At 34.4% G+C, this 27,056-nt stretch overlaps 1 protein-coding gene across 2 annotated transcripts; it reads right to left on the bottom strand.

Moving 5' to 3' along the window:
• Positions 1-511: 511 nt before the first annotated feature.
• Positions 512-26,950, bottom strand: PUS7L (pseudouridine synthase 7 like). Of its 2 annotated transcripts, none has more exons than XM_054590884.1 (9): positions 26,911-26,950; positions 24,731-25,656; positions 15,080-15,239; positions 13,257-13,449; positions 9,160-9,258; positions 7,520-7,601; positions 5,496-5,776; positions 2,314-2,367; positions 512-1,367 (listed from the first exon to the last, which is right to left on the bottom strand). In XM_054590884.1, the coding sequence occupies exons 2-9, from the start codon at positions 25,638-25,640 to the stop codon at positions 1,041-1,043; spliced, it is 2,106 nt and encodes a 701-aa protein (XP_054446859.1). In that variant the 5' UTR covers positions 25,641-25,656; positions 26,911-26,950; the 3' UTR covers positions 512-1,040. The 2 variants fall into 2 exon arrangements, with proteins under 2 accessions (XP_054446859.1, XP_054446858.1); XM_054590883.1 differs by having other exon boundaries at positions 26,625-26,935.
• Between the last annotated feature and the right edge of the window lie 106 nt (positions 26,951-27,056).

Raw genomic sequence — 27,056 nt, 5'->3', positions numbered from 1 at the left:
ACTTACTTAAAGTATATAAATGTGACACATTACTAATATATAATGTATACTGCTTTTAAAATTTCACTATGTTACCAGTAATAAAAGAATGTTTGGTTCTTCCCATTTCCCCCCAAATTTAACTAATTTAAAGTGGTTAAGGATGATTTATGATGTGGAACAGTTAAACCAACACATACATGTATTTACATTTTTAAATGGGCCAAATGTTTTCTTCCTCTAGCCACATAAAAGGTGGAGATAATCCTATTATTTGTTGCTTATGAGATTGGTGATATGTTGGTTCTTTCAGTGAGCATCAAAAAGAATCAGTACACCAATACCCGAAGTCACTACTAAGTATCACAGCCTAAGTCTTGAGTCCAGATCTATCTGACTCCGAAATCTGTTTTAGATAATGAGGAGTAAAAAATAAAAATAAAATTGCAGGTTAATGTATGACAAGAGAAAGACATTGCATAAAAATTTTTATTTGTCTTCATCAAACATTATTTATTTCATAAAAGGGTAAACTATCCTGAGGTAGCTATCATAGAGAGATTACATTTCCCTGATGTAGTTTTCTTATCAATAATTTCAAAAATAGGAAAGAATGACAACAATAATTAACAAAATGCTTTATCTATCTTTATCTCCAACTATATGCTTTCATTACAATCTAGTTTAATTTATATTCTAAGCAGGAAGCTAAAGGATATAAACATTACTCCAAAAACTTTTTTTCTTAAATGTTATCTTGCAGTATTATATGCTCCTTGTAGTCCAGAAAGACTGTAATTTTTATAACACAGAATAAAGGTCACCAAAATCTTAGGTAATTAAAAAAAAGCCACACAGGCTTTGGAATCTTAAACTCAGATACTGCCACTTACTAGTTATATGTCTTCCAGAATATTAGCATCAAATCCGTACTTCATTAGGATATCATATTGCTAAGGGAGATAATTATAAAGCTCCTAGCACATGACAGACTCTCAAGAAATTTTAGCTCCCTCTCCTTTAAAGAGCAACATATATACGTTATATCAAGGATACCAGTTTTAAAAGTTATGCTTCATTATTTCTCTCAGACAAACTGTAGCATAACACGAAGCATCAAGATCAAAAGAAATCAAAAGAGATAAAGTTGCTTCATTGACCTGGGAACCCTCTTCTTTGACATCAGTATTGTGTTCTTCTCTTAGTTGGTATGAGATATTATGGGGTTGTTTCAAAATCTTTCTATAGCATCCTGGAACATTCAGTTTCAGAGTAGGTACTTTAAATCTACATGTCTGCAGTCCATCTCTGCTAAGTACTTCCTGGTACCATAGCCCTACTTTGTTCTTTGGGTACTGAATATTGTATCCAAGCACTGGAAGAACCACCTGTGAATGGGAAGGGGTAAAAAAGATACATGACACAGCCTTCAGGACAATATATGATCACATTTTAAATTTACTTTTATGACTGGGACCTAGACCTATAAAAAGTCTCAGAATATAAACACATTTCAGCCTAAAACGTGCTAAGAAAAGAGCTAACTAAGGACTCAGAATAACCGACATAACCATCAAGTCAGATATTATTACACAAATTACTGTTAAGGTAGACAGGACAAAAGAAGTTTAGGTATATCTAATTAACCAACAAAGACCTAATCTGTATGCAATCATACAATCCTAAAAGCATATTCTTTCTGTGACACAAAGAATAACCCCTACTGCTCAATCACATAACTGGTATTTTAGTGGATGATTTTACTTTCTTCTTATTTATTTAAAAACATGAAAGCAACAAGAGAAAGTAAAAGTAATTTTTATTTTCTCAGCTGCTTATGAGTACATACTGCATTTTGCGGGGCTTTCGTCCTTTGCTGATAACTTGTAAACATTTTTCTTGAAGAGTACCAAAGGGTAGTCAAAAAAGAAACCAGGTAAAAAACTCAAATCCACACGATATTAATGAGTTTCACATTTATGATGCTAATTGAAAGAAGCCTGACACAGAAGGCCACATACTATATTATCTCACTTATATGATATTCTTTCAGAGGTAAAACTGTAGGCATAGAAAGCAGACGAATTGTTGCCAAGGGCTGGGGGTTGACTACAAAGGGGGACGAGGAAGTTTTGAGGAAAGACGAAACTATTCTTTGTCTTGATTTTTGTGATGGTCATATTACTGCATACATTTATGAAAACTCATAAAAATGTAAACTAAGAAGAGTGGTAAAAAAAAAAGTGGAGGAGGGGAACTGGTCATATTTTGTCTTTTGGGGAGAACACCTACATTTAGATATAAGAGATACTAATAATTTTTAAGGGAATTTACCTGATGTATTGCATATGTATTAGCCAATTCCTCTTCTTCAGTTACTAGATGAACCTATTTTTAAAACATAGGATGGAAAATACGGATGATTCTCAGATGCTCCAAATTCCTTCAATTTTCCCTAATTTTGTTATGTTTAATTTGATTCCTTTACTGAATATACATATATCCAAACAAGATCTTTTCACAGTTTGTTTCTGGAGGAGCAGACTATATAAAAATTTAGAATGATGCTTCATGCTTTAACACCTGAGAACTGAAGCTGGAGCACAGATTGTGGTTGGCAGCTTAACACTTCAAGGTGACACTTTCACCTCAGTCACCAACAATCTTTTTCTAAATTACAAAGTTGTTCTTTATTAGGCTGAATCAAAACTCTGCTTTTATGAAACCACTCCCTACTCCATGAGAAGTGGTGTTTCTCAAAATGTGCTTCGTAGAATAGTTACAGTTATCACATGTAGGAGGTACACGTTATACATATTCTGCCATGTATAATGCACACCCATATTTTTGTGCACATTATATACAGGATTATTATACTCATGGTATATAATAATTATACCCATGTATAGTGTGCACCCTCATTTTTCCCTTAAAATATCTGGGTAAAGAAGTGTGCATTATACATGGCAAAATATGGTATTAAGTTTGAGAAATGTGGCTATAGGACATCACAGAATAATTCTGATTTCTCTTGCACATGAGAGCTCAAGTATAAGGGCGGCTGTCAACATTCTACAAGGACTGACAGCATCTCCATCTTCCAAAAGCACCCATCACATCATACAGTGTCTAGATCTCTTCTAAATCTGCTTGCTTTCCCCTCGATTCTCTACTTTTATCAATAAAGTCCCTCCTTTTCTTTTCACTTGTTTGTCTATTTATAGGTAAATAACCTGTTTTTAACTGTTCCACTCAGAAATGAATATAAAACTCCAAGTGTGATCTGACCAAAATACTCATACGTGAGACTGTGAACTCTCTTGTATCACTTCCAACATTTGGTCTTTTACAAATTCGTAAGTATACCTACCATACTGTAATTTAAGTAATTTATGAAAATACTGAACAAAAAGGGTCAAGTACAAAAGACCATGTTTTGCCTTAAGAGAACTCTCTCCAGGTTAATATCAGTCAACAAATATGCTTTTGCTGTATGGCTGCTCCCCAAATATGAATTCGCCTAACTATGTAACTGTCTAACTTATATTTCCCTATCTTCCTCACAAAAAAAAATTATAAGAGAATATACCAAATGCCTTGAAATAAAAATATAACTGTTAGCCTAGTAATCCTATCAAAAAAGGGAATCAGATTAGATTTCTACCATTTTTAATTATAAATGTACATTACATGCCCTATATACCATTTATTAAAAATTTTATTCTACCTTTTCCCTTTTCATAATTTAAGTTGAGCCTCTAAGTCTTGCCTATTCTTTTCTTATTGCTAATTAATAAAGCAAAAGTGATTGGTCTTAAAATATAGAAGAACATTTTTTGCTGTTAATAAAAGGAAACTCTGCAAGATATGAAGGAGACAATGTTCTCTTTCCTCCTACAGCTCCCAAAAGAAAAACTGATACAATTCTAATCACAAAACTCCTTGCAAATGTTATGTTGAACAAAGAAGTTTATGATACATATATTCCAGAGATTATTGCTATTTCTTGTCAAAGTACCCTTTAACTTCTGCAAATCTGAATTAGAAATGGCTGACTTATTAAATAATATATTGCCAAGGTAATATTAAATGGACATGTTTTCTGGAAGGTATTTAAAAAACTTAGAATTTTTTATTATTTCTCAAAAGAGGATCACTGACATTTCTCTTTTTCCATTCACAAGAGGTAAAATAAAATCTATGATGCTGCTAGGTTTCTTTCTATACAGTTTCAGAGTCTGTGTCTCAGTTAAATAACCATTCTTAGTAATTTATGTTCCTAGTAATTACTTTCTTATCTAAATATTCAAAAGCCATCCATTTAATGAAAGAGTATAAAAGACCTCTGATGTTCTGACTTCTCGGGCTTTACCACCTACCTCTCTTCTGGTAGTGCATTTTCCAGGGACCTCCCTTCCCAGGTCTCAAATGCACTTTGGGTGGAATTGTTCCAGGAAGAAGACCTGGAAATACCACCTTATGAATCACAAACTCCAGTCCACAGTGATTGGCTTGGGGACATGTGACCCAAGCCAAGCCATTCCTACCCACTGAGACTCAATTCCATGGCTCTTGCTGAAACTGTTGAGAAAGAAAAGCCCTGCTTTTCTGAAGAAGTTGTGAAAATTAAGGTTAGAATTGTTAATAACCATCTTGCCACCAAAGGAATAAGCCAGACTGGGAATGGATCTAACAGAGAAAAACAGAGCTGCAAGATGAAGAAAATAAGGGATAATGTAGGACAATGCATGACACCCTGGGTTAGGCTGGGCCTGAACCCGTTGTGGACTTTCAGTTACGAGGGACAATAAACTCCTGTCTGTTTTTCCCTAAGTTAGTTTGAGATAGGATCCCATTCCTTGAAATGAACATAAATGTCTCTAAGATACTGTTAAGAAGAAAAAAGCAAGTTGTGAAATTGCACTTACATAAAAGAAACAGACGTTACATGCCCTACATGCGAGGATAAAAATCTTACTCTATTTTTTTTTTTCATATTTTAAGCTTTGAGCCGCTAAGCCCTGCATTTTCTTTTCTTGGTGTTAACTAACAGAATAAAAATCTCCTTTTCTTATGGATATTTATGTGAAAGCATAGAAAAAGATCTAGAAGGAAACAGGCCAAAAAACAGGGGCTGATGTTCTGGAGGCAGGGAAGGGAATCACAACAGAGTAAGGGCAGGGACGACAGCTTCATATATAGTGTTTTGGTTTTTAGTTTTAAGGAAAATGTTTTGTGCATTACTTGTGTAATTTTTTAAAAGAATGTGTTCTTCAAAGGAAGGTTTACTATCTTTGTGCCTTTCATGTCATACCACTGACTTTTATTTTTCCATTTATTGACATGTATTAAACCTCATCTGACAGCAGAGTGGAAGCAGGACATGAGCAAATATAAGTTAAAAAGAAATAAAATCCATGTTTATTTTTAAATTATTTCTAAAATAAGGGCTTCTGAAAATTAGTGTTCCTGCTGTTGTTACTACTCTTGGGAAACACTGATGAAATGATACTTACTTTACTATTTGAGAAATGCTCATCATCACCATTTTCATCCAAACAGACCAAATCACCCTCCATCACTCTTGATCCATAGGTTGCAAGTCTGTAAGATGCTGCCTCATTCCAAATTTTGCTGCTATATGCATGAATGTAGAAAATGCGCATAGAATAAGGAAAAGAGAACCATGCCTGGATACAACCCTCCTCAGTCATGCCAAAGCGATGCAACGACTCCAACAATGCTCTCTCTCGAACTTTAAATTCGGGCATTAGTGAAAGTGTGCCTTTAGGATCCTCTGCAATAAAGAGAAAATCAGTTAGTCAACCAGCTTTATTTAAAAGCCAGTTATAAAGACCTTTATTATGCTCTCTAAATGAGAGTCAATGAACTGTTGTACCTTTTATAAATCTAGCTACACTTGATTATTTTTTTTTATCCTCACCCAAGGACATTTTTTTCCACAGCTTTTTTTTTAGAGGAAAGGAGAAAGAAACACCAATGCAAGAGAGAAGCATCAGTTGTTTGCCTCCTGTACATGCCTGGACCAGGAATTGAACCCATAACCTTTCAGTTATAAGGCAATGTCCCAACCAAATGAGCCATACCAGCCAGGGCAAGTTTTTTGTTTTGTTTTGTTTTGCTTTCTAAATAAAGACCATTAATCATATGATCCATTCACTTCCCCTGCTTTAAAAATGAAATAACAAAAGCACATTAGTAATTCCTTCTTCAAAATGATGATAAACTAATTTACAGTTATTTAGAGAAGTTCAAAAAAGAGCATTAAATAAATCTAGGAGGTTAGACATTTAAAAAAGAGCTATTATGAACACTTACACAGAATTTTTTGAATAAGAAAGGGTTGGTATATGGATCCCTCCAGTATCCTATTAGGTCTTACTGGTGGGATGTTTCTTAAAATTAGCGACTCTACTGTAAAAATGCTGATTCGGGTAGGGCCTTAGAATGGGCATTTTAATAACTGTATCAGGTTTCTTATGAACATTAAAGTTTAAAAATCATTGCCATAAGGAAATTATCTTCTCAGGACTCATAACAGAGACAAACAAGTAAGTCACTTTGAATTTTCTGTAGTATTACTTAGACTACTCATAACAATTTGAAGTGTACATACTATTTATAGATTATGATGTGGCATAAAAATATTTCTCTCTTATGAGTGATTACACATATATATATAACATGTACATAATTTAAAATAGGATAATTTAGAAAACTGATCTTTTTCAAACTTGCCTTGTTCAATGTAAGTGAATTCAGTATACACATATATGTAGATCACATATTTGAATGAAATGAATCTAAAATGGTATGGTTGGTGTTATTATTATTTAAATACAAATAATATTTATTTAGTATTTAGTATGTGCCAGGCACTATTTTAAAGCATTATGTCTGTTATCTTACTTAAATCTCTTAACAGTCTTTTAGGTGCCATTTTTAGCTTCATTTTACAGATGAAGAATCTAAAACAATGAGGCTAAATCATTTGCACAAACCCATACAGTTGGGAAATATTAAAGCTGAGAGTTATACCCACTTATAAGCAATTTTCTTCAGTGTTTTATATTAAGCATTCTGCATATATAGCATCATATTGAGCTAGAGTTATCAAAGTCAGCAGTCAGGGCTGATTGGCAACTAGACCAAAACAATGCACAAAGTATCAGATATAACAAATGTCCTTTAATTTAGTTTATTTTTCTGTCTCCATTAGTTGTAGTGAATTATACTTCCATTAGTACCAGTTTATAATTGGGAACTCCTATCTCCTCAGAGGATTCAGACCAAGAAAAACTAAGATGCCATCTCTCCCCTCCCCACACCAAGCAAAATTTAGAACAGACAAAAGTCCTTAAGATCGAGCCAAAAATGGAGTGCCTAGGGAATGTAAAAAAATGATTAAATGTACAGTATATTACAATCTATGTCTTATCACATTTGTTTCAGTGACTGTCTTCCTGCTGGTATTATGTATCTTCATGGTTATGTATGGGGTAAAGAAACTTTTAAATACCAGTTTGAAGAAAATATTTCTTTGCTCTATTTACGGGATCATCCAAATCTTCTGGTGTAAGAAATAATTTTACAGCCTTCACCTTTAAAAATCAAGCAAGCAAACATATGTTAAATAAAAATTACAAATTACTTTTTTAAAATGCATCTTAAAGGAACAGGCATATAACAAATGATATTTGATGCTTCAATGTCATTTATAAGCTTCCAAAAATTAAACAATCAACATTAAATTTAGAAATAAACTTCTGTACAAACCAAGCTTATATGCAGGTTTAAAATACTACAGACTAGAAAAAGTGCTCTCCCATACTTTCCATAGTTCTTCTTCAGTCATTCTTTACCTCTATCATAGGGGTATTAATACAAGCCTGAAGTAATGACATAACACTCAGACTTGACAGACACAACAAAAACAGGGAAGGAAACAAGCATAAGGGAATGGCAAGCCACTAATTTCATTTATTTTCTCAAGTCTCAGAATTCTTCGGTCTTAAAAATAAATGCCAATATCTTTTTTTAAATTGTCAACTTTTTTATGTATATATTTTAATTTAATTAATTATTTTTAGAGAGAGGGCAAGGGAGGGAGAAAGAAAGGGAGAGAAACATCAGCTGGTTGCTTCTTGCATGCCCCCAGCTGGGGACCTGGCCTGCAACCCAGGCATATGCCTTCACTGGGAATCAAACCAGCGATCTTTTGGTCCACAGGCCAGTGCTCAGACCACTAAGCCATACCAGCCAGGGCAAATTGTCAACTTTAACCTATTTTCTTTCACAACCTAAATAAATAAAAAGATACTCTTTTTTTTTTTTTTTTTACAAAAATGGTATCTACTAGTTCCTGTATTTTATCACTCTCCCTAGCACTGTGATTCATTTCTAAGTGCAATATGTGTCTTTGAGTAGTAATACTGACTACAAATTTTCAGATGTGGTCTACATCATCAATTCTCAATCTTATTTCCACGTGTAAGATAATATTCACATGCACAATGCTTCTCATAACTGTTTTTCACTGTTCCTTTCTCTTCTACTCAACACGAGTATGACATAATCATATGAACAATTTTGCTTTTGCTCAAGTATATGATTTTTATAGTTTTGAAGGTCTTTGCTATTATGTGTACTTCCTTCAGTACAAAAATATGTGTATGTTTATATGTAATTATATATAACATACATTTAAAATACATATATAATTTTAATCATTGGGCATATGTAGCTTCTTATTTGCGACATTCATTTATAGTTTCATTTGAAATTAATCATATAATTTTTCAAATCTGTTGTTTCCTTTTTTGTCTCTAGCTTTGGGTAAACTTCTGTCTTTTATATAATCTGATAGCAGATTTCTAAAATTGTAGGGTATGAGATTCCTCTAAATTCTCCGTTCAGTTCACGAAGAATTTAGTGAGTGTTGGTCAATCCAGTGAGTACTGGATATTGCACACAGTATTCTTTTTTATTATGTAATGCCAAGAATATAGCAGCTGCTCAATATGTTCAATGATGTAGTATATGATGTATATATGTGTGGCATACATGTATATATAGGCTGGGTTAAGAAAGCAAGGAGCTGGCTTATATGTAAGTATAACTGAGAAAACAGAAAAGATCATATTTTTTAAAAATACATACCATTTCACTCTTCAACAAAGCCAAACCAATCTGATCTGTGTGGACTCTCCTTCCCAAGCCAAATCTCTGTGGTCCATAGTAATTCACAAACCCTTTATGCTATGAATAGCAAAAAAAAAAAAAAAAAAAAAAAAAATCAAATTAATTAAAAGTATATTGTTACGGATCACATGCCTGTGTCCCCTCAAAATTCATATGTCGAAATCCTACCCTTCGGTGTGATTGTGTGTGAAGGTGGGGATTTGAGGAGATAATTAGGTCATGAGGATAGAGCCCTCATGAACAGGATTAGTGTCATTATAAGAAAAAAACACGGAGCTAAGTTACTCTTCTTTCTGCCTAGTGAGGATACAATGAGAAAACCACATTGGTAGCCTAACCTCAGGTTTCCTGCCTCCAGAACTATGAGAAATAATTTTCTGTTGTTCAAAAGTCACCCAGTCCATGGTTCTTTGTTATAGCCCTGAACTGAAACAAATAAATACAACTGTTGCCTTAGAATATGTAATCAAGTCTTTCTCTTCATATTTATTTTAATAAAAGAATCGTGTAATCAGCACTATAAACATGGGAGCCAAATGGCCTGAGAAATGCTATACAGTTAAAGAAAAGAAAGGAGAAGAATGATTGATTGAAAGTTAGAAAGTAAGATGAGTGAAAAAGCTCTAAAAATGTCAGCTTTAATTCACATTACTGAAGGGTTTTTTGGGATGTGGAACTTTTGGTGTTAAAACGGGGAAAGTTCTGGGACAACTGGGATGAACTGATTACCTAGTATTGGATCTGAGCTTTTCCCTGAAGCTCTGATTTTGAGACCCTTCTGCTGTATGGACATGCAGGGAATTTATTTTCAAACCCAGCAAGTCCTGGCTCCTTTACATATAAGAGTTCATCTTTCAGTTATGTCAGTTTCTGAAAGCCTGGGCCAAGACAAGGACATGGCATCACTTCACCAAGATTAGAATATTGTAATTTACTACTGTGACCATTTAAAAACATTGGTCAGTAGTCAAATATGTTCTCACAAAGAAAACACTGGGCCCAGACAGTTTCTTGAAAGATAAGAGTCTTCCACACTCACTTTGTGAGGGGAGTATGTATTTATTCATTCAACAATTATTATTGAGCACCAGCTCTAGGATTATATAATAAAAGATGCTAAGATAATTTGTTATCAGCATGGTACAAAAGGCACCCTTACTTCATGCCATTCACAAAAAGCAACTGCAGATAAAATAAGTATTCCCTATATTAAATCTCATAGTTAGTATTTTAATTTCAAATTTGAAAAAGATAACATCAAATAATATACTAGAACAGCCACAAGAAGTTTAATTACTCCTTCTAATTACTTGGAGTTGCAAATAACAAGGTTTATAGCAATCAGTGATGTAACTTTCTAAAACAAAACTTCAAAGACTTATTTTCAGGGCTTCTCAAATCCCTTCCCTTATGAGAACTAAAGGAAAGTTAGCTAACATTAAGATTATTCCAAATGGGGATTTTATAATGAGCAGCTGGATATCTTTAACTACCAAATGAAAGACAGGCAATAAATGCTATCAGAGTTCAGAGAAACCCTCTCTTTTGGTGTTCTAAGCACCCATTCTCAATGTGGAGAGGAGATTCCCACACCAACAAGCAATTCCCTGACAGCAGCTGCGTGTCCTACAATTCAGCTCAATTCTGACACTATCTATGCAGAGATAGCATCAGATTCTACAGAGTAAGCGTTGCTTCATCCCCATCACCTTCAGATGTCAGATCAGTCACAAGCCCAGGTTGCACCTGTGTTCTGATGACCTGCTATAGATAAAGGTTACAATGAACACTCCTTGGACTTCAGATACCAGCCCAAGGTCCAGGCTGTTACTTGTATTTCTCACCAACTTGCTTTAAATTAGAGGATCCCTAGCCCCCTTCCTTGGGTTCAATTAATTTGCTAGAGAGGCTTAAAGAACTCAGACATTTTACTTACCAGATCACCAATTTTTTATAAACTCAGAGTTATGTAACTCAGGAACAGCCAGATGGAAGACATGCATAGAACAAGTATGTTCTATGTGTCCCACAAAGTATGTGGGAAGAGGTGCAGAGTTCCTGTGCCCTCTCCAGGTATACCAGTCTCGCTGCATCTCCAACCCAGAGTTCACCAACCCACAAGCTCCCTGAACAAAACCTGTCCTTTTGGGTTTTTATGGAAGTTTCATTACGGAGGCATAATTGATTAAATTATTGGCCACTGGCATTTGATTCAGCCTTCAGCCCCTTGTCCCTCATCCCTTCTCACTCCTAGTTCAGGGGGTGGTACTAAACGTTACAACCCTGTAATCACAAGGTTGGCTCCACTGGCAACCAGTCCCATCCTCCGGTGCTTTCCAGAAGTCACCTCACTAACATAGCAATAGACAACTCTATCACTCTCACACTTAGGGAATTCTGAGAGTTGGTGGAGCTGTGAGCCAGGAACGGTAGAAGACCAAATATATATGAAAAATATACTTTGGACACGTGAATGACCAAATATATATTTCTTATAAATCGCAATATTACACTCCCTCCCTTTTGTAAGAAACAGATTAATAAGTTTTTCAGGGGAAAGAAAGAATTTTAAGTAGGTAGATCTAGAAAAAAGGAAAAAAGTTTATAGAGTACACTATCTGAGAATTCCTATACACATGTGAAAGTGCTGGATTTAAAATCTTTAATTGGAAGGGATTTTCCTGACTATATGGCATAATACTGATTAAAAACCAGTTTTCGTTTGTTTTCCTGGAGGTGGAGCATAAAATTATGTAAAAAGGTCTTTCTGGTCAGAAACTTAGATCAATATTTCCCAGTATTAGCTCCAGAGTAGAATAACTTAGGGATTTTTTGAAAAATACTAATGCCTCAATGCATCCCCAAGTGTTCTTATTTAATTGGCTTAGGGGCAGAGATAGACTGCTGAGAATTTTTTAAAGCCCTGCAGGTTGAGAATTACTGGTCTAGATCAGGGGTTGCAAACTACTAACAAGTCAAATCTGGTCCAACACCTGTGTTTTGTAAATAAAGTTTTATTGGAATATGACCACATTCATTCATTTATGTATTGTCTGTGGCTGCCTCCACACAATAGCAATAGAGTAGCTGCAACAGAGACCATATGCCTACAAAGCCAAAAATATTTATTCTCGTCCTTTAGAGAAAAAAATGTGCTGATTCATAGTCTAGCTGATCAGACTGAAGGTTATGGCTGTATATATATATTTAAATGGCTAGCAAATGTCATTTAAAAATGTATGTTAAGTAATTTTTTACTGTAAAACATAATACAATGTATATTATTTATTGTTTGTATACATTAAAAATAAAATTCAAATTAGATTGAAAAGAAAAATATTGTGTATAATTCTAAAATGAAATTTACCAAATTACCAATGATTCTTGGAAAGAATTACTGGATAAAACTTAAAAAAATTAATCCATTTCCCTAAAATATTACTCTATGTGCATATGCTAAAAAACACTCTCCTTATACAGATTATTTTTCACCCATCTCTGGAAAACTATACATTTCATTTGTTTAAAATTATGTTAAAGTTGTGGGGGGTTCTCCAATACAAAAGTGTAGTAAGAAGAAAATTGAAAAATAAACTAAATGGCCCAAATTATCATTTTAAAAAATAATTATACATGCAAATAAAAAAAGGTAAAAAGAAAAAGTTTCCCTTCTTGCCTCAATGTACTGTATTTTGCCATGTATAACATGCACCCATGTTTTTGGCCCAAATTTTCAGGGTAAAAAATCTTCCGTTTTAATTTTTTAATTCAATTCTTTATTTATATTTAGATACTTGTTTTTTGTATTATAAAGGAATTTTAGTATTTACTTTTGAATATATTATGGTACAAGAAATTTTATGTAACAAATAATTATAAAACACAAGAATAGACACAAGGTATTTCAGGTACTGCCCATGTATAATGTGCATCCTTATTTTTCCCTCAAAAATTTGGGCAAAAAGTGCTCCTCATACACAGCCAAATGTGAAATAGAGGGATTATGCCTCATAAAGATTTTCCTGTAGTACTCTTTTAAAATTGAGTTTTCTTACCTTAACACTTTCTATTGCCTCCAAAATTCTCTCTCTCAGGTTTGAAGAATCATTTATATGGTTTTTCAAGTTTCTGATGACAATATCAAAGTGATTTCCTTTGAGCTGACCAAGTCTAAGGGAATCATCTACAGACCGAATATTAAACACACTCATTCTTTTCTTTTCAATTTCCTTTTCTATATTTTGCAACCTGTAAATGATAAATCATGTAGAATCAGTTAAATCTTACATTTCAAAAATTATTTCAAAAAGTTTTAAATGACAGTTGCCAGGTAATCACATATCGTAACACTATCACAAAAATTTTTTTGAATCTTCCAAAGTTAATGTTATTTCAACAAATGTGCAAAAAATTCTATTATTATAGAATTATATGAACCTGCTATTTTAAGAACTAGAACATATATCCCTAATGTTATCACTTAATCTTTGTAGGCTTTTTGACTTTAGTTCAAGTGATATGATGTCTTAATTGTTCTCTTGTTCTTCCTATCCTTAAATTTTATTCATTTCTTCCTCAGTCTCTCTTCCTAACTATTTGGCTTACCGCCCCTCCAAATATATCTTCAGATTTTCTACACTGTGCTAAAATCTTACTATTATTTGACGGGTAATTAAAATCCCATACATACAAACCAAAGCAAAGAATTCTCTCATAGGAATGAATAATATTTGTCTTTGGTAGTTAAAAACTAGTTTTTAACATGTAAATACCACTTAATACCTAAAATCCTTCTCTCTTATCTAATACTGTACTTTTGACCATAAAGACAATATTACATACTCTTGTTTTGGTTCCTCATATTAGAGCTTAGAAGTATTTACCTGCAAATAGTGGATACTTAAACATTTTACAACTAAAGATTAATGTCAACATTACATCAAATTAGGCTCAATTTGGCCAAATGATTCAACTTTTTGAAAAGTATCTGTAAGGCACAGAACTCAGTACAGTAATATTAATCATAGTAATATTTATAGTGAAATATTGAAACAGGATTCTATATCCAGAACTAGGGGAATATTAAACAAGTTAGCCTAAATAATGGAAATAATTTTGAAATATTTCATGACATAAATTTTCATTAAACCTTAATTATTTTACTTTTATATGTAAAGTATAAGATGCACATACAATATAATTTTCACATATATAAAAAAGTCTTTTATAAGGTACATTTGCAGTATAGTATCTGAAAAAAGTATGGAAGGAAATAGATCAAAATGTTACTGTGAATCTTTCTGAATAGTAGAATTATAAGTGACTTTTAATTTCCTTTTTAAATGGTACTTTTTTCTATTTTCTAAATCTACAATGAATATGTATTTCTTTTTTTACAATCACAAAAAATACATTTGAAAACTGACTAAGCTGAACGGAGGCTAAAGTTGAGTACTTTCTTTTTAACAAAGATTTATTTTAAATATAAGGAAGCACAAAAATAAAAATATAAAAGTATTACAGTAATTTAAAAAAAAGAATTGTAAAATACTGTCCTGAATATAAATGCATATTTGAGTATAAAATAGGGTGTTTAGAAAAAATTTTGATCATTTAAAATCAACCTCTTCTCAAAGTTTCTAGCTATAACTACCTATATTTGCAATATAAGTTTAAGACATAACTACATAGAAGATAATTACATTATCAATGCAGAATTTGCTGCTTGGTAAGCCTATAGTAAGCCTATACTCAATAAATTAATACTAGTGAGGTTAATATGCTCTTAGTATTATTTCAGTTGAATCTTCTATTTACTTATCTTACATGGTAAGGAAGAAAGAGAAAAGTTCCCTCTTACAAAGTAATGTCTTATTACCTCTCTGCAGTCACTTTTCTAACGACCATTGTTTGATAGGTGATGGCTTTCTTGTCTTTAAGGCCTGCATAACTAAAATCCGAAGGAATCACACCAAGTTTGACAGCTAAAAAACCAACCGCTTCAAACATTTCTAGATTTTCTTTTCGCAAGGTGAAGGCTGAAACAAAAATAATTACCAATTAAAAAAAGAAGCAGCTACCAAATATCAAGTACGTTCTTAGCAGGCTAACAGATTAATATAATGAAGCAAACCATCGATTTAAATAAGGACTATTTTTGAATCAAAATAAAATCATGGATTTCAGCTGTCATCTTTAAAATGTTCATTGGCTCATTCAAAGTTTACAGGAAAAAACCCAAATTCCTTAATCTGGTATTCAGAGCAGGCCTAATCTCCCTTTTCAGTCTCACATGTGCCACTTCCATTCATATATCCTATAATCTCGACACAATTTCTCATATTCCTTGGACTACAAACTTCCACAGCTTTGTACTTTTGTACATTTGAGTCCCTCTGTCTAAAGTATGTGTGCCTTCCATTTTATTTGCCGTATTTCTATTCATTCTTCACAATCCAACAGCACCAGCATTCCTCCCTCAGGTTCTGAAGGTTTCTTTTCAGGTTCTCAAGGCTGAATGCTCTCAAAGCAGGGATCATGTCTGTTTTATTGACTATTATATCCTCAGCCTCACACATAGTAAGTATTCAAATATTTGTTGAATCAATGAGTAAATGAACTCCACAAGGAGTTGATTGCTTTATCTTGCATGTCTCCGTGTACTATACTTACACCATGTATTTCAATTTATTTCTTCTAAGGTTGTCCACCCCACAGACTGGGATGGCCAGCAAGCCAGTGAATAAAACATGCTTGCTTCATGGTAGATGTTTAAAACATCTATTAGATGAGAGGGTCGGAGTGAGATTGTGGAGGTGGGGAGGAGGGCCAAGCCCATTAAAAAACAAACAAACAAAAAAAAAACATTGACATATATAACCTGCCAGAGTGACAAAATACCATAATCCTCAGTTCACCATATTTACATATAAGATACTTCAAGTACTGCTCTCTCCCCTCAAATCATAAGAAATTCAAATTTTCTTGCAGAGTAATTCATATTTTGTTCGATTTGAAACTGTTTCACATATTCACAACTATAAATCTACTTTTTCCCCACCCTATAGATGCAATAGCTAGACAAAGCTTGTAATATCCATCCTTTGGACTATCGTTTAACATTTAAGAGGATGGAGAAGAGCTACATTTTCTTTATATCTCTACATAAATAATCCCTAAAAACATGTAAATAACAAGATTCAAAAATATGCAAAGTGTGTATATTATTTACATGAAAGTTTACAAAATCTGCAATGCAATGTAGTATATTTTCAATGTTTTGGGTTTTGCAAGAAAAATAGATCTATACTTTTACCTAAATGTTTAAGAATTGTTAAAGTGTCAAGCTATAATTTCTGAAAACTATTCAAGCACTGTCCACTATTTTCTAAATTATTTTTACCACTAGAGACATTAGTTTTTGTACTATCAGAGCAGCTTCCTAGAATTCTCCAAACTTTCTATTAATTATAGCAGTGATAAATTAAATGTACCAAGACTTTTGTTATTCCTAAAGAACTGATAAAGGAAGTAGAGGAAAGGAGAGAATCAAACAAGTTAATTCTAAGTACCAGGTCACAATTTGTTTTTACACTTTCAGGTTATCTTGACCAAATGGATTCGAATATAAACCTCTGATTTCAAGGTGTCTCTTTATATCAGTTGTCTCTAATTAAAATATAATAAAAGCCCACATTTAACATGTAGAGATTATAGCCTCAAAATATTTCAGCTATTCCCGTGATAAGATTATTTATAAAGTTTAAATAAAATTATCTGGGAAGACATGCTAGGCTAAAGATACACTGGGCCAATAAAAGAAAAAGGATCCCTGCTTTGGGAGCATTCAGTCTTGGGAAGGGGAAAAGAATTTGATAAAGAAGCACTGCTGCTGTGGCGGCTTGAAGAACGAATAGAAGTACAGCAAAACCAATAAAGATCAAAATATCAAATATTTTAATATCTGTAAGATTGCTGTGACCTGTCATTTTAGGGAGTCCATAATGTTTTCCCTTTTCAACTACCTGCCTGTGTGAAGCTGAATTTTGTTCATTTGCTTCAATCAAAGCAAATGTTACAACAGATTGAATACAAAAAAAAAAAGGAATCCAACTGACTTCTTTTATGTCAGATATTAGAAAGATTTGTAGAACTATAAAACTGCACAGTCCTCATTAATTTTTAGTTGAAAAATATGGACATTTTTCATTAAAAATGTTATGTTAATAGTAACAGATTTATCTTAAAAATTCATATTTTAAAAATGTCTATTTTAATTGCTAATAGGTCAGATATCAATAGATAAGAGCCCCATAAACAAAAGCTGGTTGGGGTCCACAATAATTTGTAAGAGCTATACACTCTAGGGGTCCTGGAACCAAAAAGTTTGAGAACTAATTAGGAATAACATGGAGAAATATAGTAGTCCCTCAAGTACACAAAATCTGTGGAGCTAGACAGAAGTCATTAAAATATCTTAAAAGAAATGCAAAATTCAATCAAGCATTACAGCAGCTCAGGTAGGAGTTGCAAACTTTGAAAAGTAGACCAAGAAAGTGTACTATTTATAAAGGAAGAAGACTGGAAGCCAGTCCTTAAAGTTTTAAAGTTCATGTTTGATAACTAGGGCTCAATATGTCAAACCCAACCCTGACATACCCAGATTCAGAAAGCTCAGCCATATAAAAAGACACTTCCAAATTGTTTGAGATTATATCAATTTGTTGCTGATTAACTTCAGTGAATAAGCGTTTTATATTCATGAAGATTTAGAACAGAAATATTTAAGAAAATCAAATTCATAATTTTAGTATTTTGTGTTACTTGGAATGTTTAAATGAACGGGATATAAGTAATTCCAATTAAAATGTTTAATTGACTTTAACTTTTATTTTTACATTGCAATCTCATTATACTAGTAAATAATATGGAAACATACAGGAAAACTTAAAGGTCACTAAAATTATAAGTTTATATTATAGGATTCATAACAATTTCTTAATTATTTGGAATGACACAAGTATTTAGAAAGAAAATCAACTATGTTAAGTTAAAAAGTCAATTTTAGGCCCTGGCTGGTGTGGCTCAGTGGAGTGAGTGCCGGCCAGTGAACCAAGGTGTTGCCAGTTTGATCCCCAGTCAGGGCACATACCTGGCTTGTGGGCCAGTCCCCAGCAGGGGGTGCTACAGAGGCAACCACACATTGGTGTTTCTCTGCCTCTCTTTCTCCCTCCCTTCCTCTCTCTAAAAATAAAATAAATAAAATTAAAAAAATAAAAATAAAAATTCTATCTTAGAGATTTCCACTTCTAGCTATGTTGCAATAATTGGTACCAAACGACCCCCCACCCCCGCCCACCACCACCATCCACAACCAGAAAGCCAGACAAAACATATAAAACACCTGATTTTAGACACTGTAGAACAGGCAACGCAGAACTGTGATCTAAAAGAAAAGGAAAACTGACAAGGTGAGACCTAAAATACCATGGTTTTTTCTCTAGAGGTACTTTCTGGACCATAGCATGGGGAGACAGAATCTAGCTAGAGCAGAGTGGTCTTGCTGAACTAAGAAGGTAGAGGATTAAGTTCAGGAAGGTTGAGCGGCCTGGAGTTCATAGGGAAGATCAGCTAAGAGAAAGCCGTGCGGAGAAAGAGTTCCTGAAATCCCCCTAGGTGACCCCTTGAGTTTGTGGTTGATTAGTAACCTACACACTCCTAGGACAAAATGCTGTTATTTACCTAATGCTGTGTAACAAGTCAGCCTTAACCTTAATGGCTTACAATGTTCATTTATTTCTCATAGTTTCTGTGGGACAGGAATTCAAGAGCATTTTGTTTATGATTCTAGCCCTGGGCTCTCTCATGAGGCTGCAGTTATATGTGGCTGGGGGCTATGGATATTCAAACACCTGACAGGACCTGGAAAATCCATTTCCAAGAGGACTCACATGGCTGACAAGTTGATGCTAGCCTTTGGTATGAGGCTTCAGTTCCTCTCCAAAGAGCTGTGTGAGTATTCCCACAGTATAGTGCCTGCTTTACCCCAGAATGAACCATACAAGAAACAGGCAAAAAGTGCAATACTTTTTATGATCCAGCCTTAGCAGTCACATGTAGTCACTTCTGTCATACTCTGTTGGTCTCCCGGGTCACTCTGGGTTGAACACCAGAACATCACTGAAGAGTATCCTTGGATACTGAGAACCACAATCCATCTTCTGGCTCTAATATTGGGTTGGCCAAAAATTTCATTTAATTTTTTTTCCGCAAGATGGCTCTAGTAGCACTTGTCTTTAACTTCATTCAAAACAATTTTGTTAGATTGTATTTTGACAGCTCTCTTATCAGCATATTTTTTAAAACTTATCAAAGTTGGTAAATTTTTGTGCAGCAATTTTAATATTGAAGATGAGAAAAATACACATTTTGGCATATGCTTTATTATTTCAAGAAAGGGAAAAACACAACTGAAGTGCAAAAGAAAAATCTGTGCAGTGTATGGAGAAGGTGCTGTGACTGATCAAATGTTTTAAAAGTGGTTTGTGAAGTTTCTCAGTGCTACTGACATTTTGGTCAAATAATTCTTTGCTGTAGGGCTCTCTTTATGCATTGGAAGATGTTTATCAGCACTCCTGGCCTCTAACCACTAGAAGCCAGTAACAGGAGATAGCCAACGTACTCAAAATATCCAAAGCAATAAAGTTATTGATGAAAATGAAAAATGTATCATTTATTTTATGGGAAAAACTAAACAGACTTTTGGCCAACCTAATACTTTATGTCCCTCCCCCACCCGAAATATACTCATTCTTTCCTAAGCCTCCAAAGACTCATTGCATTTAAACATCAATGCAAATCCTAGCATTTTTTTTCATTTAAATTAGGTCCAGATGTAAATAAGGCTCCTTGAGTACATCTTATATTAGAATTCCCAAATAAAACTTCTAATATGAAGACTATGAAGAATTGTGTCATGAGACAAATCTGATTTTAACATACGTTACAATGTTGAAACATACATAGAACAAGCACTATAGACTCTGTCAAACTGGGGGGAAATTGAAAATACCTGGAAGTTACTGGTATGCAGCAATTTTGAATCCAGCCAGGAATATGTTGATTATCCCTTTATTAGAATTCGGTCCTACAAATACAGGGGAATGATTGCTCTAGCTCAAGGGTCCACCTTCGGGTCTTAGTGCCCTCCCTCCGAATGAACCTTCTTTTTCCATAAAAGATAGCCTGTTTATAGTAGAGTAGTTTTTTCAGCCTAATTCCTGCCGTTAAACATTCGGTAGTCCAAAGGCTTCTCTTTAGTTTGTACTGTCTTTGACCCGTTTCAAAACTGGGTGGGTTTTCTCGGGGTTCACTCTACTAGAACAAACTATACTCACATTGTCAAGATCAGATCTTTTCTACTTAGGGCTTCTGCCGAAGCTGCTGAGGGAAAATGTCCCTAAATTTCTAAAAGAATTACTGTTTAACACTCGAATCCATGAGACAGGCCCTTAAAGTCCCTAAAGGGACATTTGCCTGTCTGAACCATTCTCTGAGATGCTGCTATACAACTTTCCAAAATTTTAACAAAGGATTTTACAATAACATTCTAGGATTTCCTTGTTAGAACATGTCCTGACTTGCCATGATTATTTTTCTTTGCCTGGAAGATTTATTTATTTATTTTTTTTTTTAATGTAAACATCATGCGCCATCTGGAGAGACTGGGAACTAACTTTAAGTTATTTTTGAACCCAGCATTTCCGGCTCCTTTATATCCAACAGTTTTTCCTTTAGAATTTTACTATAAGGAGTAAAAAGAAGCCAGGTGGCACCTTTGACTTTGCCTGTAAATCTCTTTAGTTAGAGTACCCCTTCTTTAGATACATTTTCTACTTTCCATTTTATTGCAGACAACAGTGTTGCTAAACTTTCTGCCAGTACATAACAAGGATCCCTTTCTTCCAGGCTCTAACAATATTTTCCTTACCTTTCGTTAAACTCTCACTGACAGCTTCCCTTAAGTATCTTCAAACTTCTGATGGTCAAGTCCCAAAGGCACTGCTACCGCAGGTGTTATGCTTTTGTTACAGAAGCAACCCATTTCTGGTACTCAAATATCTATTAATTTAGTGCTACATGAGAAATCAACCCAAATCTTATGACATAAAATAACAAATATCATTTACTATCTGTTATGGACTAAATATCTGTACCCCCCATCCCAAATTCATGACAAAATGCTAATCCTCCTGTATTTAGAGATGGGGTCTCTATGGAAGTCAATTTAGGTTAAACAAGATCATAAGAGTGGGGCCCTCATTTGATGCTATTAGTGTCCTTATAAGACACCAAAGAGTTCTCTCTCCTAATCTCTCACCCTGCATACACACACAAAAACGTCATGTGAGCTCACAGAGAGAAGGTAGTTATCTGCAGCCCAAAGGGATGGCGCTTCAATCCTACTGACATCTTGATTTTGGACTTTCAGTCTCCAGAACTGTGAGAAAATAAATTTCTGTTACTTATGTCACCCAATCTATGGTATTTTGTTACGGCACCCAAGGCAGATTAAATATACTATTCTGCACAGTTTCTGGTGAGTGGAGAATTCAGGAGTTAGATAGTCCTGGCTTGAAGTCCACTTGTAAAGTTGAAATGAAACATCAGCTGAATCTGGAGGTTCTGCCTCCAAGGTGCTTCACTCATGTCAGTGGTAAATTTGTGTTGACTACTGGTGGGAGGCTTCAGTTTCTCTCCAGAAGGACTCTTCAGCATTTATAAGGTGTGATTGTTTGTTTCTATGGTACAAGAGTGAGTACCAATAAATGAAATGCCTTCTATAATCTAACCTCAAAAGTTACTCACTGTCATTTCTGCAATATTCTGTTGGCCAAACAGGCTGACCCAGATTCAGTATAGGTGGGGAATACAGAAGAGCATGAATATCAATTGTTAAGGAACATTGGGGGCCATGTGGGTGCTGGCTACCAAACTCCACCAAGTTGGACAATGAAATACTACATATATGTAACCTGCCAGAGATTACACAAGGCTAGAGCCGAGACAGAGAAGAGAGAGGAGAGATCTAATTAAAATGCAAGGGCATTCAGTATAAGCCACAGATGAATTATGCTATAATAATAGAGCTATATGTCAGGCTTAGAGTAAAGTTTACTCTATATCTCCTTTAATAAAACTCAAATGAATCCTCAAGTGTAGCTGCAAATTATTTCATATCTGCTAACGCAAAGTTCAACACTCTGTAAAAGAAGACAACAAAATCTGGACACTCAACAAAGAACTCACAATGTTTGACCTCAAAAAAATATTACTAGGCATGCAAAGTAGCACAAAAATATGACCCATACCCAAATAAAAGTCAGTCAATAAAAATATACCCAGAAATGACAGAGATGGAATTAGCAGAAAAATATTTTTAAAGACCTATTATAGGCCCAAAGATTATAGGAAAATATGAACATATAAGAAATTGAAGACCTAAGGGAAAAACAAAAGAAACTTCCAGAGCTGAGAAATACAATATCTAAAATAAAAGTTGCATTGGATGCTTAAGTCTTTCATAAAATTCCTTCTTCAAAAACGTGTTCTATGAAAATGGTATGACACTGGCTCCAAAAATTAAACATAGAATTGCTATTTGATTCAGCAATTCCATTTCTGGGTATTCACCAAAACAAAACAAAATTGAACACATGAACTTGAATATGTATTTTTACAGCCATGTTCATAGCATCTAAAAGATGAAGCAACCCATGTCCATAGGCAGATGAATGGATAAACAAAGTGGGACATTTACAATGGAAGATTACTCAACCTTAAGAAGAAAAAAATTCAACACATGTATAACATGGATGAACTTTGACGATTTTAAGTGAAATAAACCAATCCTAATAGAACAAATATTATATGATTCCACTTACAGGAAATACCTGAAGTATTCAAATTTATATAGATAGAAGCAGAATGGTGGTTGCCAGTGGCTGGGGGTAGACGGCAATAGAGAGTTATTACATAATGGGAACAAAATTACAATTTGAAAAGATGAAAAAGTTCTGAAGTTAGATGGTGGTGATGGTTGTACAACAAAGTACTTGATGCCACTGAATGTACTTAAATGTATGTATAAATTATATATATAAATTATGTTACAGATATTATTCATATAAATTATATGTTATATATATTTTAAACAGTTTTTAAAAAGTGTTCCATTTTTTGACGGGTCTACTTATTAAGGAATTTTTCTATTATGATCTATTTCTGTTATTACAAAGAGTTGGTCTAAGCAAAATTTGGGATAGGCCAAGTTTATGTCTTTTTTTTTTTCTTAGATTTGTAGGTATATTGGTATCTTCAAACTATCCTCTGGTGAACCATCAACTCCTCCCTTTAACATACTCCCCCAGTTATTCATAGTTTTTATAAAAACCAATGTAAACTCAAAGTAAAAATTTCCACAATTTTTTGGTTCATTAACTCAAATTAATACTTTTATTAGAATATTAAGTAGTGTAAAATCTAGATATAGATGCTTAAATCACTATAAGGAATTCTTCCCCCTACATGTAAAGCTAGTTTTGTTTTTCCTTCTAAAGATTTAGCTGTTAACATTTATTGCATGCCATCATGTGTCAAGTCCTATACTAGCATCCTTCACAGAAAAGACAAGTCACAGAACCAGACAGAAATTTCCAGGAGAAAATTAGCCAACATTTGAGTAACTATTATGTACCAAACATTTTCATTAATTATTTCCCCTAATCCTTAGAATATCATTGTGAATTACACTTTATTATTACCTCATTTTTAAAGTACAATCAAAAGTTACGAGTTAAGTAAGTTGCCCATGGTATTTTTCTCTCCATTTTTTTACATTTGCAGCAACTAAGTTTTAAAAGATATTAAAAAGTTCATAAGTCTTTTTATGAACTAAAATTATAACGTAAAATAAAATCCACAGCTCCCAGGTCCAAACTCTGAGAATAGGCCTCAGAAATCTGTTTTAAGTTCTTTTGGTAATTATAATGCATGTTAACACTTGAGAACTTCTCTAAAAGACTGACAGAGCCAAAGGAAGGAGCCCCCTATAAGTTTTCAAGGGTAGTGAGGTTCAACTGTTTTAGAATACAAGGCATTCTCTTCACTTCCCAAACATAGCAAACATATTCTGCTTAATCTCTAAATAGTTCATTTTACTTAACTTTCAAAATATGGTATCGAGATTTACCTACAAAAAATATAAATACAAAATAACTACTTCAGCCTTATATATTTGTAACTGTTAACTATAAACGTCTGTATTAACCACACTGTCACCAATAAGGTTAATTTTTACAATTAGTGTAATTTCAAAGTCTTTACCCTCTGTTTAAAAACAGACCCATACATTCCACTATCCCTCTGAACAAGTCTATTCATTTGAATTATTCAGCTTTCACTGATTTGTCACTGAGTCACAATTTTAACTAAGTTTATCAAAGAAAATGGTAATGATTTATTAAATTACCTGTATACACAACTTTTTTTTCCTGGCATTCAACAGACCTTTTCCTGTGCTTGTGTGCTTTTTCACGAAATCTTACCGTTATTACTATATTTGGATTACCAGCATTGCAATTAGCTTCAGGAAAAGATTTGGTTTCCACAAGATTTCCAAACCTTTTGTTGACAAAATGGTGAACAGCTTTTCTGTGGTCTTTGTTTGTATCAGGTTTAAAGGTAAATTTGGAATTTTCTTTCTTTGCATCCAAGTATTTAAAAAAGTCAAATGCTTCTTCTTCAGATACCAAGTGACAGAGTTCTTTATATTCAAGATTTGGTTTTACAACAATTTCAGTATTTCTTCCTACAGTTATTAAAAAAGGAAATTTCTGCCGAATAGCACTATGCAAAATAGCCCTCTGGTTTTTGTCAAGGATTCTGCCTAGTGAGAATTCAAGAGACGGTCCACTTAGCTCACTTTTAGAATTCCATTTCTCTTTTATATCATAGGCAAACTGATTCAGTAATTCATTCGTTTTCTTATCTAACAAAGAGCCTAATGCATGAATTTTTTCTCTTTCTTCTTTGGAAGTTCCATCATTGATACTATCTTCCTTTTCTGAACCAGACTGATGATTTTGGCCAACATCGGAGTACTGGACCAAAGTACTGACTTCCTCGTTGATTCCCTCTTCAAAGGATAAATTTTGAATACCTAGTTTTGTTTTTTTGGCAAAATTATTTGGCTCAGGTAGTACTTTACTACTCTTGTAAATAGGTTCATCAATAGTCTTATTAACTAACTGTCCCTGTTCATCAATCTCAATAACAACAAAGTCACTTGGTGAACTTTTTATAGTGCCATGAAATCCAACATGATCAGTAATGAAACACAAAGAACTAAACCTTATTCTAAAATCTGTATCCTCTTCCATTCTTAAATAACAATGCCTACAAAAGAAATAAAAAGGCAGTTAGTTACCAGAAAGAAAAGTTGTGGTTAACCCACTCCCCCCAAAAAAATGTTTGCAGAACTTATTTAATTCTCTTCCTTTCAGTCCATGACAGCAAGAAACTTGTCTGCCTTATTCACTCATTATTTCATATTTAGACCACTGTCAAGCACATAGTAGGCAAAAATCAATAGTGATTGCTGAATAAATGAAACTAGTACAAAATAAGAGCTGTAAGAGTGAAGAGGAAGAAAGATCACTTCTGCCTGTGATAAATCAGTAAAGGCATAATGCAAGAAGTGGCCATTTACGTCTTCAAAATTGTTCAGCAATAGAAATGAGGCCAAGTCATATCATAAGTAATGTACAAACAAAATATGCAATGTGTTAGGGAAAACTGAACAGCCCAGAGACCGCGCAGTAGGGGGAAACGTTTTTTAGTACAGTTCTGGAAAATGCAGCTGGATTAATGACAAACTATGTCAGACACTTAATGCCCTGTCAAGGATTTAAAAATCCATCGACTGGTCAAATGGACGGCCACTGGAGGAAAATGGCACAATCCAAAAATATGTTTCAGTAAGATGACTGATGGCACTGAGCAAGATAAAATGATGGAGTTAGAGTTGAAAAGCAATGTAATCAAGAGCACAGTTGTAGAACTAGCCTTAAAAATATTATACTTTGCCCAGTAAAAAGAAAAAGATATGGCATTCTAAGCTAGGGAGAATGTTCCAAAGAGGGAATTACAGCAAAGCATCTTAGTAAAACAGTGGATCCAAGCTGGAGGAAAGACGCGGAGTCCACGTGCAGTGTTCCTCAGCAACTGATACGCTGACGAGGGTGCAGGGTAGGGGGCGAGTGGAGGGTAGTTTGACACAAGATAGGGGACTTGCCAGTTGAGGGCAGATTCTGGCAAGATGTTACAAATGGAGGAAGGTGGCGCCTTTTCTCTCATGCTCTTACTTCACTAATCATCAAATATCCGCCGAGCTCACTCCTACTTTCTGCTTCCTTCACCAGGCCACAGAACTAAAGTCTGCGGCGGCGTAGCCTTCTGGGGCGTCCAAAAGTACCCCCAGATACCGCCAGCATCTCCACTTTCTTCTACCTCCTCTACATCCGCCTGTCCTAAGGCTCGATATTAGCTCACATCGCCTCCTCTTGCCAGTAGAGTTGGGGCCCCAATGCCAATCACCGCATCGCCCCATACACGAGCCCGGGATCGCGCAAGAAGCTCGACCCGGTATACCTCACATCCAGATGACGGCATCCCCCGCACGACGCCGTGCGCATGCCGGAAGACAAAAAATTTAGCCGCCGACGGGAGGGTTTTAAAGGGACAGACTCCTATTTAAAGTAGCGCCTCACGCGAGAGCTGGAATCTCTGAGTGTGGA

The sequence above is a fragment of the Pteronotus mesoamericanus genome, unplaced genomic scaffold (assembly GCF_021234165.1).
Source record: "Pteronotus mesoamericanus isolate MK-2021 breed Mesoamerican mustached bat unplaced genomic scaffold, CSHL_Meso_final scaffold_21, whole genome shotgun sequence".
NCBI lineage: Eukaryota > Metazoa > Chordata > Mammalia > Chiroptera > Mormoopidae > Pteronotus > Pteronotus mesoamericanus.
This window is presented reverse-complemented; position numbering and strand designations above follow the sequence as displayed.

Excerpts from the sequence above, each read along its gene's own strand:
- PUS7L (XM_054590884.1), bottom strand. The coding sequence starts at position 25,640 with ATGGAAGAGGATACAGATTTTAGAATAAGGTTTAGTTCTTTGTGTTTC. Across the intron at positions 13,450-15,079 it reads AGAAAAGTGACTGCAGAGAG|GTTGCAAAATATAGAAAAGG; the intron begins GTAATAAGACAT and ends TATCATTTACAG. Across the intron at positions 7,602-9,159 it reads CTTTGTTGAAGAGTGAAATG|GTGAAGGCTGTAAAATTATT; the intron begins GTATGTATTTTT and ends TGATTTTTAAAG.